The sequence below is a fragment of the Mytilus trossulus genome, chromosome 14 (genome assembly GCF_036588685.1).
Source record: "Mytilus trossulus isolate FHL-02 chromosome 14, PNRI_Mtr1.1.1.hap1, whole genome shotgun sequence".
In the NCBI taxonomy this organism is placed as follows: domain Eukaryota; kingdom Metazoa; phylum Mollusca; class Bivalvia; order Mytilida; family Mytilidae; genus Mytilus; species Mytilus trossulus.
The window spans coordinates 57,374,051-57,391,487 of record NC_086386.1 but is presented as its reverse complement, the minus strand read 5'-3'; the positions used below and the strand labels follow the sequence as shown (position 1 = coordinate 57,391,487).

The 17,437-nt window shown below is 31.7% G+C and overlaps 1 protein-coding gene across 1 annotated transcript; it reads right to left on the bottom strand.

The window, feature by feature from the left end:
* Nucleotides 1-1,012: 1,012 nt before the first annotated feature.
* On the bottom strand, nucleotides 1,013-9,544 carry LOC134696308 (uncharacterized). Its single transcript, XM_063558026.1, has 4 exons — nucleotides 9,107-9,544; nucleotides 5,394-5,615; nucleotides 3,336-3,993; nucleotides 1,013-2,600 (listed from the first exon to the last, which is right to left on the bottom strand). The coding sequence occupies exons 1-4, from the start codon at nucleotides 9,507-9,509 to the stop codon at nucleotides 2,540-2,542; spliced, it is 1,344 nt and encodes a 447-aa protein (XP_063414096.1). The 5' UTR covers nucleotides 9,510-9,544; the 3' UTR covers nucleotides 1,013-2,539.
* Nucleotides 9,545-17,437: the final 7,893 nt, after the last annotated feature.

The following is a 17,437-nucleotide window of genomic DNA, read 5'->3' as shown; positions in this document are numbered from 1 at the left end:
ATTTTCTTTTTAATTTTTAAAATCTTCAGAAAAAATGTCCCCCACATGCCCATGCCCATGCCCCATATTTTTTCGACCCCAACAACCACTTTTTACCCAAAATAATTTCTTCAACTCAAGATTTAGTCATAATTCAAATTTTCAATGGAGTTTGCAACCATAATTACCAATTTAATAATTTAAAAGCAGTGTAAGGGAGGTAATCCAAATTCAACATTTTACTTAAAAGTAAACTGTTTAGACCATATTCCTCCTTTTGTGGTTATAAACCTTGTGTTTAAATAATTTTAATTTCATAGACTTCTATTCACTATACTAAAGTTCTTGTCCGGAAATCAATTGTCTTCAGACATCACAAACGATGAAGATGACAACGTGATACCAATGAGGCCGTATAAAAACTTTTCAAGAATTAATGTCTGATTTTTTTTTACGAATACATAGATGCCAACCCCCTTTTGACACAATCAGTAACAAACTATGAAATTTTCCGTATTTTTGAAAAGTTTTCAGTAATCATTCATAAACGTGCACTTACCAATAAAAATTACTGACGAATGGTTGCAAGGTGATGTGCACTAAAATTTGTCGTTTAAAAATGTTGTCTGTAGTATGTATTCCATTAATTAATTGTTCAGATGTTTTCGACTCGTACATTTTCGTTTTGTCAAGGAGAAGTAGAGAAAGGGGGAAAGCTACTCATAAAATGCAAGTTTGCCTCTTCGGAAGACAGTTACTCGACAATAGGTTGATAACTCCCGAGAAACCTGAAGCATTACATTGGCGTTTTCTAAATACCGGACCAGGACGGAAAAGTAATGATAAAAATCCCATTTTACAAAATTGAACAGCGATGATTGGTAATCCGTAACTATTCGACTTTGACCATAATAGCCTAGTTTTTATAGCAAAATCGGAGAAACTACGCAAAAATCGTTGGCATCTATGCGAATATCAAAACATTCATCATCATGATCATGAGCTAATTTATATAAAACCATCATGTTAAAAATACACATTATAAGTTAAAATATATATACATGTATCAAAAACAACTAAACAGTACATTATCACAATAAAAAATCACTTGATGAAAAAAGTAAATCAGAAAATTTTGAAAGAAAAACTTGATTAGGTACTTGGATGTCATATGGGTGTTATAACTGTGCAGCATAAAAATTCAATGAAACAAATAACGTTTGACTAACTATGATACTTTAGTTTTATATCTGGATAAAATCGTACAATAGGATATATCTATTAAATTTGTAACAACAACCTTTCTATTTGACATTATTTGTCATATATTTTTTTTCTCCATTATTTTGAATACCCTTATTATATTTGAGTCAGTAATTTATTGATCAACAACTATCTACATGACTACTACACTACTGGAATGTTTAAATGACCGTTAATACTATGGAATTCTTTCTCACAATATTAAAACTTGCCAAATGTGAGGGACATTTAAAAAGCTTCTCTCTATCCCATATTACTACTTTTGATAACTATATCGTCCCTCTGCACTCTCTTATTCCATAATTTACTTAACTAATAAATAATTGCAATATAAAGGCTACTCTCAATTATAAAATCTACTATAAGTCAATATCATAGTCAGGGGTACTACTTGTACAAGTTATTTTTATTTACTTGAAGAAGTAAAAAAATATATATACACCTATAAGTAAATAAATGATGTTTTAATAATCTCCCCTTAATTTTCTCAAAAATTTACTTGTATAAGTAAATTTTTCTTACAATCCCACAAAAGTCCTCAAGTTTTGAGATGTAAATTCATACTATTAATGATTTTTCCCAGGTTTGCTCAAATTTTTTTTATTACAGTTCAATGTTTCATATCATAATTTCAACAATCACAAGGCCTTCAAAAATTGCTCCTTGGGGGCTTGTAAATGAGCAGTCTTCTAAAGATAAAAGACAAATGGGATTTTCATTGTCCATGAAACTACACTTAAATGATTAGTGAAGATATCTGCAAAGAAATTCTAAGAATTCAAGAAAAGAAGAAAGGATGACTTTTTTACTTCTACAAGTAAAAAAATCTGATTGTCAAAGGGACATAACTCTGCCAATATTTATTTTACCTACACAAGTAAATAAAATTCACTTGTATAAGTATCCTACAAAATTACTTATATAGGTATATTAATATTACTTCTTCAAGTAATTAAAAATAACTTGTACAAGTAGTACCCCTGACTGTCATAACTAAATGTATCTAGAGATTACAAAGCTATTCTACATTTGAACAGTTCATTCAAAAGATTTTAACATAATATCTTACTCAAATGTTAATCTAAAACAACTAGGTGATGTACGTGTAAAGTTGAACTGTCATGGTGTTACACAAGAATTTCGTTTTTTTCATTTCATTTCAACTCAAAGACTGAACTATAAGTGGTTGACATTCTGATCATTCGTATTGGGCTGGTATCATTACCCTTCCTATCAATAGCTGCACTGAATCAGTCGTCATGGATTACCATCCTGTATGAAGCAAGTCTTTGTATTATTATTGTTGTTTGTATTCCTCCATTGGTTTCTCTGAATTTCGAATTCTGATGTCAATATTCCTGCACGGCAAAAAATGAGGATTTTTTATTAGATACAGATTTATTATCTTAGAGTCAAGACAGAAGACAAATGGACATCCATAAGCAAATACTACGAGCGCATTCAGTTAAATAATATACAAATATATAAAATACTTAAAGAAAATACAAGTTCATCAAACAAATTGTTTTTTAGAGATATATATGATAATGTCTTCGATTTCTGACACATAACCTCACATGCCTGAGTCAATTACACTTTACTACAGAGTTCGACTCGTAACGGGAAGAAGAAGAAGACAAGTCTTCTTTATGAAATATAAAAATGCAGCAAAACCAATTTTAAAGTCTTTCAGTTTGTCTTTGGTAAGACCAAGCATAATAACCCTATGAACTGTATCAACCAAGACTCCTATACTTCTACAAGATTACCAATTGTGTTAATAAAACTGTATTATAGTTCTTATACATAAACCTCAACTGATTTTAGCACCCTAACTGGTGTCTCATTGACACACACCCTATATATAATCATAAACAATGACGAACCTCTTCAGGACTTGAGATTGTGTTGGTTTTATCAGTATGACAAGCATACATTTTGATATGATGGTTCTTAAGACCATGTTTCGTTTACAGTTCTTTGGTTTATGTAGGATTCAGTTTAGGCAGGTTTCACTACATGTATGATTAATGTATGCTGACATTTTAACTTAAGTTAGACTGCCCAGTAAAGTGATTATCATTTGCACCTACCTTTGTTCTTGATTGTCTTTACATGAAATATGGTAGGCAGGAATTGTACTCTTAAACTCAGACAATTTGAAATCTTTTGCTTCGGCAGGAAGACCCAAGTTCATCATTTCTTCTAACCTCTGCATTCTTACGGGATCCACTTGTGACAAAAACCCTGCCGTACCTCCTAATGCTATTATTCCATCCTTTGTAAATTGTGGTTTAAAGACCAAATGATTCATGATAAGCCATAATTGGAGAAGTGAAGACTTGTTTAACACTTTCTGTTTGGGATTTGATTCGGACTGGCGCCAAAATGGAATCGGCTGATCAAAATTTCTCAACAGTACGTCATGTTGTGGATCATAAATATACACATCAAAACCGAAAGGATTCAATACAATGGTAGGGATTGCTGTGACTATGTCTTCACTATTCCAGTTTTTGGATATTTGGTATCGTCTCTGATAGAAGGCAAATGTAATGGCCTGACAGACAGCTTGTTGTACAACGGAATCACGTCTGAGGATACTCTTGTCATTATCAAGCAGACTCTCAAGTTGACTTGGATCGTACTCGCAAGAAGTTGATCGTCTTTTTTTAACAAATATTTGACAATGACCTCCTGTTCCTGGGAATAGAAAGATGTCGGGCCGACTATACCAGATATATCTATTTCCTAAAATCGAAAAGTCACAAGCATATTCATTAATACAGAATCCTAAATTAAATCTCTAATTTCTATTACATGGAACAGTGACTTTCTATACTAATGGGACTCGTCTCTATTGATTTTAACTGATTACTTAGCCACCTTTTAAAGCAACCACCCAGCAATAAACTTACATGTAGTGTCATATCACTTATATACATGATATACAATGCTTGTAGTAATATTTCATAGTACATTGTAGTTAATTAATTATTATTAGTTGTTAATATAAAATCTGATTAATAGCCATTTACGATAACAAATAAGATTTTAAAAGAACATCCCAGTTGTGTAAAATATATAAACCTATTTTTATTTATAAATAAGTTTACTTGTTTGAGAGTCTTAGGATACATACATGTACAAAAGTACAAGTGTATACATCTGAGAAAGAATCATACCTTCCAACTTTTCAAATTTGCCCATGGGGGTTTTGCGTTTAAGATGGCTGTCATAGTCCTAAAAAACCTTTGAAAGGGCCTTTAAATACATTTAAATGTTATTTTTTGGCCTCTTCATACTTTTATAAGCCTCATGTCATTGTGAAATTAATTGTTTTGTTTTATTAAAATTGTGGACAAAATTGCTCTTTCAAAATTTCAATTTGAGAGCCTCAATGGGGGATTTCCCCCTGCAAATAGTGACAGTTGGCAGGTATGCAGAATTATTCTAACAACTCTGATAAAAAAATATTTTTTCAAATATATATATAACTATAGTATAATATAAAGAATGTATTAATGTACATGCAAGATAATTTAAATATGTACAAATTTACAAAACTAATTAATAAGTAATTATTCAGATTAGAACATGGATATGTTTATATAACAATAATCAGTCTTTTCATTTCTATAAGAGTTAATGACAAGGCCCTGTAAGGTGTTTATTTAGCAATTTAATTTACAATTCACATATGTAGCAATTTAATTTACAATTCACATATATAGCAATTTAATTTACAATTCACATATATAGCAATTTAATTTACAATTCACATAAACACTGCAATAAAGTGTTAAGATTATTGAAACAATGCTTGGAAATTGACAAGGAATCCTAAAATGTGCAAATCTTGTATTTTTCCTACATAGAATTTATGTGGAGAAGAGAATGAAATTGAATTTATAATCTTCTAGAAATGACTCTCAATGGTTATCTGTATAAAATGTATATATTTAGCTATAATACTATGAAACAACAACAACTCTTTACTATTGTATGTTGAAATAAGCTTAAAAAAATCATATTGCCCAGTATTGCCTGTTTCATTGAGTATTGCCCAGCCCAGGTTTTCCCGACGGGTAATACTTTGCCAACTCTGGTGAAAATCACAATTTCAAACTATTTCAAACTAAACAACTTACCAAATGTTGTCTTCCCATAATGCACTTTTCTTTGACATATATTACAAGGGCATTGCTCAGGTTTATTTTTGTAGTTGACTTTAACAGTACATGTGTTGCCAAGTTTGTTCTCCTGAACTAAATGTGATAAAATGTGGGTAACAAACACTGCTGACATTTCTGGTTCTGATATGTTAGGGTATTCTCTAGAAAAAAAATTCAGAAGGCACCCTTCATGGTAATCTGAAAGACAAATACATACATTGTTATTGGTTAATATACAAAATGCATTAATATTGGTACATTGGTACAAGTAGATTATCATATACATGTATCATGTATATCCAATTGATTTATTTTTAAGTCTGAGTATGGGTGAGAGTATCAAAATTACACAATTGAACTATCAAAATTGGATAAATCCGATTATCCAAGATTTACTTCATGAGAACCTGTTCCTCTAATCATGCCAATGATTATCAAATACATTTTTATTTATGAAAAAAAAATATCCACTTTGAATCCCTTCCATATTCATATATATTCATTATTTAAGATTTTTCGTCAGACAAATATTAAGATGTCAATTTCTCTAATGCCTAGCACAGTGAGTTTAAGAGAATTAAGGTGGTACCTAACACTACAGGGAGATAACTCTGTAATATCAGCTGAATGTTTTCATTACATTGCATTGGGAAGGCAATAAAAAGCTTCTCAATGATCAAAATTAGTGTTTGTCAAACTGCTATATAACCAGTGTAATTTTTCTGACATAACGGTTGGTTCAAAATTTTTGAAATTTTTATATTTTTGTTAAAGGGTCAAAGTAAATACTTTGTCAAAATTTTATTAAAATTAAACGAGCCAAATTAATTTTAGTGCAAGTGTTGGGTACCACCTTAAGAAAGGTAGTCCCTTTGAATTTAGGCAATCATTTACCATATTTACTGAAAAGATGTGGTATAATTTGCATTTAACATGTTTAATATAAAAGATGTGGTAGGGTTTGCAATGAGACAACTCTTCAAAATAAACCAAGACACAGAAACATGAGAAATTAACAACTATGGGTCACCATAGATACCGCTTTCAACAATGAGCAAAGACCATATATTTAACCCCATAGTCAGATGCATTAGACCGTTGGTTTTCCCGTTTGAATGGTTTTACACTAGTAATTTTGGGGCCCTTTATAGCTTGTTGTTCGGTGTGAGCCAAGGCTCCGTGTTGAAGGCCGTACTTTAACCTATAATGGTTTAGTTTTTAAATTGTTACTTGGATGGAGAGTTGTCTCATTAGCACTCACACCACATCTTCCTATATCTATAAAAGACCCTAAATAGTCAAATGAAAAACAATTCAATCAAGTAAACTAATGTCCCTGTTTAAGAACAAAATAATAAATGCAAAAACTTATATATGTACAAATGTAACACAGCCATGACAGCAATAAAATCAACCACTAGTCAGGGTTATACTACTTCAAAACTATACAAAACAGGCTATTATTTGAACTTGGAATTATTTTTAATTATGGAATTTGCTTAATTTCTTTTTTTTTTATAAATGCCTTTTAATTTGGTATTATAATGTTTTGAGCGGTTCATAACACTTTCCATACAATGTATTTTGTATAGATAGTGTTGTGCTCGGCACAGTGCATTCTATTGAAAATGTGCTACATGACTATCTTATTCGTAATAGAAAGTGTTGTGCGCAGCACAGAACATTTGAGTAAAGAATAAACATGGAATTTATTAAAAATTTTCCAGCACAAGAAATTATGCAAATTCCATAATTAAAAATAATTCCAAGTTCAAATAATAGCCTGTTACAAGTTATTTTTATTCAAATGAAGAATTATTATAATATACAAGTAACTTTAAAAGTATATGTACCATAAACTGTTATCACAGAGATATGTCTCGCCTTTTTGTAATTTTGGCAATGAATTGTGCCAATTAATGCTAATACAATTGCAAACCAAATATCAATGACCTACCACAAGTGGATCCCCATAAATTGACCTAATCACAAACTAATACATGTACATGTAATGTAATAAAACAATCAAAGTCAATAGACCATGGCTGAGGGGGCTGAGCCAAATAATCTCCATGGCAATGAGATGTGACAATGCTAATACATCTGCATACCAATTATCATTGATGTACCACAAGTGGATCTCCATAAACTGACCTAATCACAAAGTAATACATGTAAAGTAAGCAAACCATTCAAAGTCAATAGATCATGACTGACGGGGCCGAGCCAAAAAATCTCCATGGCAATGAGATGTGGCAATGGTAATACATCTGCATACCAATTATCATTGACGTACCACAAGTGGATCTCCATAAACTGACCTAATCACAAACTAATACATGTAAAGTAAGCAAACCATTCAAAGTCAATAGACCATGACTGAGGGGGCGGAGCCAAATAATCTCCATGGCAATGAGATGTGGCAATGGTAATACATCTGCATACCAATTATCATTGACGTACCACAATTGGATCCCCATAAAACTGAGCTAATCACAAACTAATACATTGTTGACGCCGCTGACGCCGAAAACAGCATACCTATGTCTCGCTTTTTGACTCCGTCAAGGCGAGACAAAAATGTACATGCTATAAAATTTGAGAATAGAAATAGGGAATATGACAGAGACAACATTCCAATTCCTTAGAGCAGAAAACAGCTGAAGGCCACAAATAAGTCTCCTACACAGCAGAAAAATCCGGCACCCTGAGGCAGTGCTTAAATAATCCCCCCTTAATTTTCTCAAACATTTTTATTTTTAACAATCCCTCAAACTCTCGAGACTACTGATGAATCAGGACAACAAGTTTTTGACAGATCACTGTATAATTTTAACCAATTTGCTACTAACTGTAGAGTGAAAATGACTGTTTGACGCCTGATACAAAATGTAGTAAAGGGCATTCATACGCTTATATATACTTTGTCATGTTTGTTTTATAGCATACATAGTGAGACTGCAAAACATAAACTGTAAATTCAGAAATTATTGTGTGCATTTATTATTGCGATTTTGTCATTTTAAACTTTTTTATTTTAATTTTTACGGTTTTGAGAAAAGTCATGCTTAATTCAGTTAAAATATTACAAAATGCCAGTTTTAATTATTGCGTTTACAACTCCAATGAACTCTGTCGCATTATTCGCAATAACAAAAACCTCGCAATAATTTCTTAATTTACAGTACATGATATACATCAACCAATCAATATGCAATATATTTTAAACGATAATAATATACATAACTATATATAAGATAAGATAAGATAAGATAAATTTTATTTTCCAAATTAGGTCCCCAGGGGGGCATATACATATATATATATATTTTAACAATGTTTTATGCCAACCTCCACCCTCCCCTTTTTTTTACTGTTAATAATCATGATAATTTCGCAGGAGGTGGGGCTTCCTTTATACAAGGTGATAGGATGTGCCGTTGGAATAGCTAGGTCAATTTTTCAAGCTTAAATATATGTGAACATGGTGAATACTGAAAGGAATTCCTGACATCTGGAAAATTAGAAAAAAAGAATTTCCACATCCTGAAAGAATCAATCCTGAAATTATCCCAGTCTTAATGGAACACCAGTGGCACCCCCTGTCAATCAACAACAAAAGTCCCCCCCCCTTTTCTCCCGGAGATAATTTCACACATTTAAATAACTTTAGATTTATGAAAACCCACCTAACGAATCCAGGAATTTTGTAAACAATTTTACATCATCATTTTGACTGCTGTCATCCACAATAGAGGCATGGATGGCATCAAATCCCTTGCTGAATATTGACTCAAAATCAACGGAGTAAGTACTGATGGCATTCTGGTTTACATCTTGGTCTGTGAGAAACTCTTCTCGAACAAACTGTCTACTGTTGTTTTCAATGTATGAAAATACTTCGGAGCCACCAAAACGCTTTCCGAAAGACAAAGCTCCGACTCTCAATGGACGCAATTGAAAATCTTCGTAGCTATTAAACAGTACATCTGTCAAAGTCCCATTTGAAATCTGTCTGCCGCATCCTTGGGGGTTTAAACTTGTTGGAATATATCTTATGAATATGGAACAGCGATGCATAATTAGAACCATTTACATTCAGTCTGACTGCAAAATGACTAATTAACGGGTCTGTTCCATTAGGGGAGAGTAACGAATGGTCCTATGTTCCTCTGAAAACTGGCGGGAATTTAAGAGGCTCTAGAAGGAGATTTCTTTTACCATCATATTCTTTAGTTTTTTAGTACCGGCCGGGGTAACCCTGTGATTGTCTGTTCTTAACATTTGTGACATGTTTCTCAATTCTTTATATGAAGCATTTTCGCTAGCCAAGGGTTACAATCCACTCCCACTCTCTCCACAGCGGGAGTGGATCGTAACCCTTGGCTAGGCTAGAGGCGAAATCAGTTTGGTTTTTCTTGCATCTGACACGTACACTTATACGCAAAATCTTCTGAGGGTCTTGCAGCAGTAAATAATTAAAAATAATTACTTTAGGGGTTACAAAAATGCCTATGTCAGATCTTAGGGGTGCTTTGGAATGTAGACAGTTTCGTTTCATGCATTATCAGGTATTGTATTTAAAATTCTGATGGGTACAATCTTTGCAGATTTTTTTTCCCATGAAAGCCCAAATCTGATAGGTAATTTTTTCTCATGAAAGCCCATCCATCCAATAGGAACAGACACTCTACATCTGATAGGTCTTAATTTTTAGATCTGATAGGTACATACATATATATATACCGGCGTTTGTTATATGTCTATCTCTGGAACTATTTATCTCGATCGCCTCTAATTCGTCACTATGAAGTAAGTATGTAAATCAAACTTTATTTAGATACGATAAATTGTCAAAACTGAATTAAAAACATATTTTCGGATTATCTTTGCAGAATATAAAACATGTCATGCAAGAAACAAATAAAACAAATATTTAAACAGTGATACATGAAAATGCAGCAACTCTATAAAACACGCAAAGGACTCATGCCAAAAGCACAGAAAACTCCATCTATTTAATTATGACTATGTCATACCCAGTGGCGGATGCAGGAATTTTCGAAAGGGGGGTGCTAGCCCAGGGCAAAGGGGGGGGTGTGTGTGTGCAAAACATATGTCCCGATTCAAATGCATTGATCGGCCAAAATAAAGGGGGGGTGCGCAACCCCGGAACCCCCCTTCTGGATCCGCCACTGATACCCGTAGCTAGGGGGTTCGGATGACCCCCCTTTTGAAAACAAATAAGCACTGCATTTTCATGTATTACCACTAGTAACCCGAATTTAACTTGATCGGACAAAAACGTGTTAACGCTGTTTAAATGAAATTAATCGTCATTTGATAAAGATTGACAAAAATTAAAAATCATTTTTAATTTATTTCAATGTATATCAAATCATTTTAATGCCAGTCAAATAGCTTCGCTTGCAGTCGTTCAATTTAAATCAAGTTGGTGGTAAGTTACGTCAAACAAATAGGCCACGCCCCCGTTAAACTATTTCAAACTGGTATCAATTCGTTTTAAACCGTGTTGCGACCCGAGCTTTTAACAGGTAAATCACTCAAGCAAAACAACATCGATGTATCTTTCGTTTATTTGTTTCAAACTTTATCGACTTAAAATTATATATATAAATGCGTGTATTCTTATTAAAGTAATATACTTCACAATTTAAACAAATGAATGACCAATACACGTAACATACAAGGAATGTAAATAAAAAAATTATAAAATATTGATGCACGGTTTAAAAAAATCAAAACTTATGAATCTGTTAAAAATAAAATAGTTAGATGTTTAACATATTTTTGATTTGCCCAAATGCAGTAGATCTTTATCTCACATATTCGTTTCAAAACTCGCTGAGTGCTATGAAAACTTGTGACATGTAAGTAACGTATGGTCCATTGCAATGTCTTACGAAACTTTAGGTATTCCTGTATATTTCCTTTTCTCATTTTCTGTCTTACTATAGTGTACTCGTTGATTAAATATAGACACGGAAATTAAAGTAACTTACAAAAATTATTTATTTTTCACATAGTTTAAATCGATGTATCTTATAGTTTCGGTCAACAACAAATATTCCCTAGATGCATATTGATATATGTAATAAAAACAATGATGTGTTAAATAATAAAATTAATGAACATAATGTTGACATTTGTTGAGTCTTGCACACAACATTGTAAATGAAGGAACAGCTCAATAAACTTTTAAAACTGTGTCAAATTGTAATATCGGTCGCTGACGCGGGATTATTGTGCTGTCATGCACCGTGACTTACAACAAGTCTTGCTATAAATGAACATATATTCTGTTTATTTGAGATCAATTTTAGTCTGCGATAACGAATGGTTGGTTGATTTAAGTTTTACGACCTTGACTTGCTCTAAGTCGACATTCTCTTACGTCTAATGCATTTAAAAAAAAACCGTATATTTACGTTCAGGGCATATAATATAAGTCTACCTACAAAATTAAAATCAACATCAACATTATTAAAATAAACAAGAATGGAAAAGAAACAATCATGCACTGTTGCTTTGATATATTTTTTATTAACTATATTTAAGGGGTAATGTCTAAAAAAACTAATTGTCGTACAAATAAAATATTTCATTTAGGTGCTTTCGTTGAAGTTCGCGTTACATATCAAAATGAATGTCATTGGTCGGAACTTTTGCAAACTTTCAATCCTGGTGTTCTCATCGAGGTCCGCGTTCATTTTTCAATTCAATACACAATATTTCATCTAGGTGCTTTCGTTGAGGTTCGCGTTACATAGTAAAATGAATTTCATTGGTCGGAACATTTGAACACTTTCAATCCAGGTGTTCTCATCGAGGTCCGCGTTCGTGATTCAATTCAATACACAATATGAAGTCCGATATGGTAAAAAAAATAATTTTAAACTCTACGAAGTCCGAGTGAATAAATAGAATTTAGAAAATAAAACACTTTTACGATTCTTCAAACACAATACAAATACTATCCTTTTCGCTGATGAATAATTATTACTATGATTTGTATACTATTCAATTTGGGAACAGTATACCTTACAATATATATGTTCCTGATTTGATTTATTCCTCGAGAAAATAAATTTGATTTATTCACTTAAATCAATAATTGATCAACTTGAACTTTGAAAAAGTTACACTTACATACCTTTTCACATCCTATAATTTAAGGTAATTTAATCCAAAAAACTAAATAAAATTAATTGTATTATTTAATTTAGATTCTTTTTTTCTTATAAAATCAAGTTAACGGTAAAAAGAAAGATATTTTTACATTTAATATTAACATACAGATTTTGCGTATGACAATTTGCACAACTTGAAACGAGCAACAAGAATGAGCGATTGGTGATCAGATTTGAGAACATACTTTTATTTATATATGATTCAAATTAATTTACACAAAATTTTCAAAACACAATATTTTTTTAAATAAATAAAGTGCCCAATTTCGAAACATTTACTCTGCTTACATAGTTAGGTTTAAGAAAAGGTCTTCTACTTTCTGTTAGAGTTGTGCAGTTTAGAATATAGTGAAATATATCAACCAATCTCTTGAGAGTTACAAAGTACATAGTACCTTTCCTGTCTCATAATTCTACGCCATCTACCGGTTTCTATAGGTAACCGATGATTTTCAGTTCTAAACCTTCATAACGTTATCTTATCTTTATAACGTAATACGTCTAAATATTCTTTAAATTCAAATAAAATTGAGAATGGAAATAGGGAATGTGTCAAAGAGACAACAACCCGACCAAAATAAAAAAACACAACAGCAGAAGGTCACCAACAGGTCTTCAATGTAGCGAGAAATTCCCGCACCCGGAGGCGTTTTCTTTAAACAGTTTTAAACATAATACTTCTGGAGAATATTCCATTTCTGATTTCCAAGTCTGCTGAAAATGATAAAACAATCTGTTTAATCGTTTGGATTAAAACTATAGTTACTCTGATTTAACCAAATATTTTAAAATCCATATTTTTTTAAGATATTTTTTATACAAATCAACCAATCGAAAGTATATATCTTTATTACCAAAGTCTATATAAACTATAGGTATACAATTATATCAACAGCAATAATACATATAATACATACATAAACACAGACTATGTGACAGCAGAAGGTGTTGTAGAATAAACAAACATTATTTTAACATTTCGGATCTAAGCTCAAAAGATCTAAATGTAAATTTACCTAAATTACACAATTCTTTTACATTATTAGTACTCATCAGTTTAATAAGTTTGTACATTGACGGTTTTTTCCAATTAAATTGCTTCATATAAATTGTTCTAAAACCTTGAAAACGTGGACATTTGAGGATGAAATGAAACTCATCCTCTATATCATTTTTACAAAAAGTACATATTCTATTATTTCTTGCTATACCATAAACTCTTCCACTTTCTATAGCTAAGTAAATCCACCATCTACGTTGAGTTTATAAATATATCTATATAGTTCACTATCAGAACTGTTTACAATGTTAGACCAAAAAATATACCATACGGTGTTCCACATATACTGACATAGGATAAGCGCCTAGCTCTCCATAAAGCTAGGGTTGATTTTTTTCAAGTTTAGCTTTCTAATGCATCAATAAAACTAAATCTCCAAATTTCACAGCCAAATAGCAATATATAGTCTTACAATCTTATCAGAAGATCGTACTGACATTTAATTACTGGTAGATTAACTAAAATATTTGCTTCGTTTTTTTATTAATCAATCGATAAATTGAAGATCTGAATGGAATAAAAACATAAATAAAGAAATTATTTGTTTAACGCCATTATCTTTGACTATCCTACAGGTATACTAGCCAGGAGACTGTACAATGGCGGATCCAGGTTTTGTTCTGTAGATAAGAACTCCCGTTTGTTTGACGAAATTATTTTTCGATTGGGACACATGGTTTGAATCCCCAGTGACCAGTGGTTGTCGTTTTTGTATATATTTTTCTATAAGTGCTGTACATCAATCAGGCCGATAGTTTTCTTGTTTGAATTGTTTGAATTCATATTTGTAATTTTGGGAAATGATATAAACGTTTATGCGGTTAGGTTTTTGCTCGTTGTTGAAGGCTGTACGGTGATCTAATCCATTGGCAAGTACACCACATCTTCTTACATTTATTCGTTAAATCATGTAGATCTTCATCAAGCCTAAATAAATAAATGATTTTGAAAATGTACTTATTGTAACTATACAACTTTTAATTCCAAATAATTATGTTTATCTAACATAGAATTATTATCTGCTGAGACATATATACACCAATTCTAAATTGGTTTAAAAAACAGACACATTATTATTGTCACATGAATATGTAATAGTGTGTTTTTATGTAAAAAAATCTGTGAATATCTACCACCACTGTTACGGCCTTAAGAGATCAGCTGTTCTCGCGAGCTTTGAATAAACAAATCCAAACCAAAACAAGTACATAAAATGCATATTTTTAATCACAATCTTAATATAGAAACACTTAAATTGTATTCACATTTTTATGAATAATTCAATTTTATTAAATCTTTGTCGATCAGGCATGTACAGCAGCATCAAGGGATTGTAATATACAATTCCTAATATACAATTCCTTGGCAGTATGACTTTGTATTCTTCTATATGGTCACCTTATTTGAACTAAAAGAAAAAGAAGAAGAAGAAGTCTGGAATTATCGCTATCTGTTCGACGGTCTAAAGATTACAGTGTGTTATCCATCTAGGTGTTCTCGTTGAGGTCTGCGTTCTAAATCTAAAGCATTTCATTGGTCAGTAGATTTGCAATCTTTCAATCCAAGATGTTCTCAATGTAGTCCGCGTTCATGTTTCAATAGGATAAACTATATTGTAAGTTTTCGATCCGAGTTAACAAAGTAGATTTTTTTATCCGAAAAAGACGGATTTTCTACATGTTCTACAATAAATTTGTACAACGATTGAATATTGCTAAATGCATCAAATTGTCCAGGTCTAGATCGAACTTGCTTTGCTTCGTCGAAAGTACGAATATAGAAAAATCACAGATTTATATTAAAACTAGAACGTTCAAGAACAGTTAAAGAAATCATCACAATTTGTTAATTGTTAGTTATTTTGTACAAATATAACTATAATGCGAACCCGAAGTTGTAATACAATTAACGGTACCAATTTTCTTGCACCAGATGTGCATTTCGACAAAACATGTCTCTTCAAAATAGCACTTGAAATCGCAACTAAGCGTGAATTCTTTGGAAAAGCGACGGAATACCTATTGTCAATTTCAAGTTCTGTTTCGACATCATTGTAATATATGTCACTGGACGTTAAAATTCAATCCTTAATTTCGTCTTCGTCAAATAGTGCTGTTGGTTTCTTTTTATTATCATTACATACTAGTATACATGAATACACCCCAAGTTATTCCCATGTAAAGTCATTTACTAGATATTTAGTTCAAAGTAAATTTTAAAGAGAAATGTAAGTCGTATTAGTTCGATAATGCTTCAAAATAAATATAAACTGAGGATCATGTATAATTGCCTTATTCCGAATTCCCGACATTCATTTATGTAAATGAAGAAAAGATAACTATGATCGGTATCTTTGTGAATCTACGGCTCAATCAAGCTTCATACAGAATATGAATTTTCTTGAATATGATTGTCAATGGAATAAACCATGCAGGAGATTAAACTAGCCCAATTGATTTGTGTGTGAACTATAACAACTGAAATCGTAATTATGCTGTAGTGTACGCTGGTGGTTTCTGTAATATGAAGGCGTATGGCAACCATTCTACCATACTTAGTTCAAAATTTAAAAGTACACCACAACCCTTTTCTTTGTCCATAATACGCTCAGGAGCATACATCTTACTATTGTGCATGGATTGGTAGTAAATGCAACTTTTTAACTGAGTCTGTAGTCCATTTGATATCAAAGTATCATACTACTACTGAGGCTATCGTGCAATACCCCCACTCCGCATTCATAATAGTTTAAACATACATAGTTAAAATTTTAGATCCTTCCTTTATGGTTTAGTTCAACCTGCAACACGTTTTATTTGATGTTATCAATGGTAAACATGTAAAATGAAACAATAACTTACTGTAATACTAATATATAAATATGTTGTATGGTCATACAAACCGAAATCACTACTAGACTAAGTGTTGACACGCTCAAATTAACAAAATTGTGTTTCAAAAAACCAATGCACAAAATTTATATCATAGGATTTAGTTAAACATTTAAACCAGTTCAAGGAATGTATTACTTGACAAGAACAATACAAATGTAGGACAAATTCGGCTTACAACACGAACTTTGTTCAAAAAATAGTACCAAATATGTGACAAAATGACGGGTATGTAACAGAAGTATCGCAATCACTGATGGATTGGTGGATAGCTACTGTTTGTTCAACGTTCAGTGACAAGTATATCATGTGCATATTACAATACCAAATTAAACTAACTTGAGCAGACGACAAAAGCGAAAGTGTGACAAATTTTATTTCCTAGTGTTATTTAGGAAGTCAAACATGTGTATGGAAAGTAAATTTTACTATTTTTTATTGAACAAGATAAGAAGATTACTATTATTTATTGAACAAAACAAGAAGTTCAAAACCGGTAAAAGAAATTAAACCCGGTGAATGACACTCCTTATTGCTGAATTTGGGTTTGGCTGACCTTTATTTCTATTACGTTTTAAAACAATTATTCAAATCAAATATACAATTATTTTACTACTTTTTTTTTTTGGGGGGGGGAAGTCATTGACCCTAAAAAAATAACAACAATACAGGCCTATAGTATTTTGAAGCAATTTTTGAAGTATTCAAATCAAATGAAACGTCTTATATTTTTTACAAATACAAGGAAAAAGCAAGTCTGTCCAAAAAGGATTGATATTTCAGAAAAATGTATAGTGTGTTCTTTGTAAACGTAAACCAGAATGCATATAGTTGTCTATACTTATAACAGTCACAAAC

Excerpts from the sequence above, each read along its gene's own strand:
- LOC134696308 (XM_063558026.1), bottom strand. The coding sequence starts at position 9,509 with ATGGTTCTAATTATGCATCGCTGTTCCATATTCATAAGATATATTCCA. Across the intron at positions 3,994-5,393 it reads TTATGGGAAGACAACATTTG|GAAATAGATATATCTGGTAT; the intron begins GTAAGTTGTTTA and ends TTTCGATTTTAG. Across the intron at positions 2,601-3,335 it reads AAAGACAATCAAGAACAAAG|GAATATTGACATCAGAATTC; the intron begins GTAGGTGCAAAT and ends TTTGCCGTGCAG.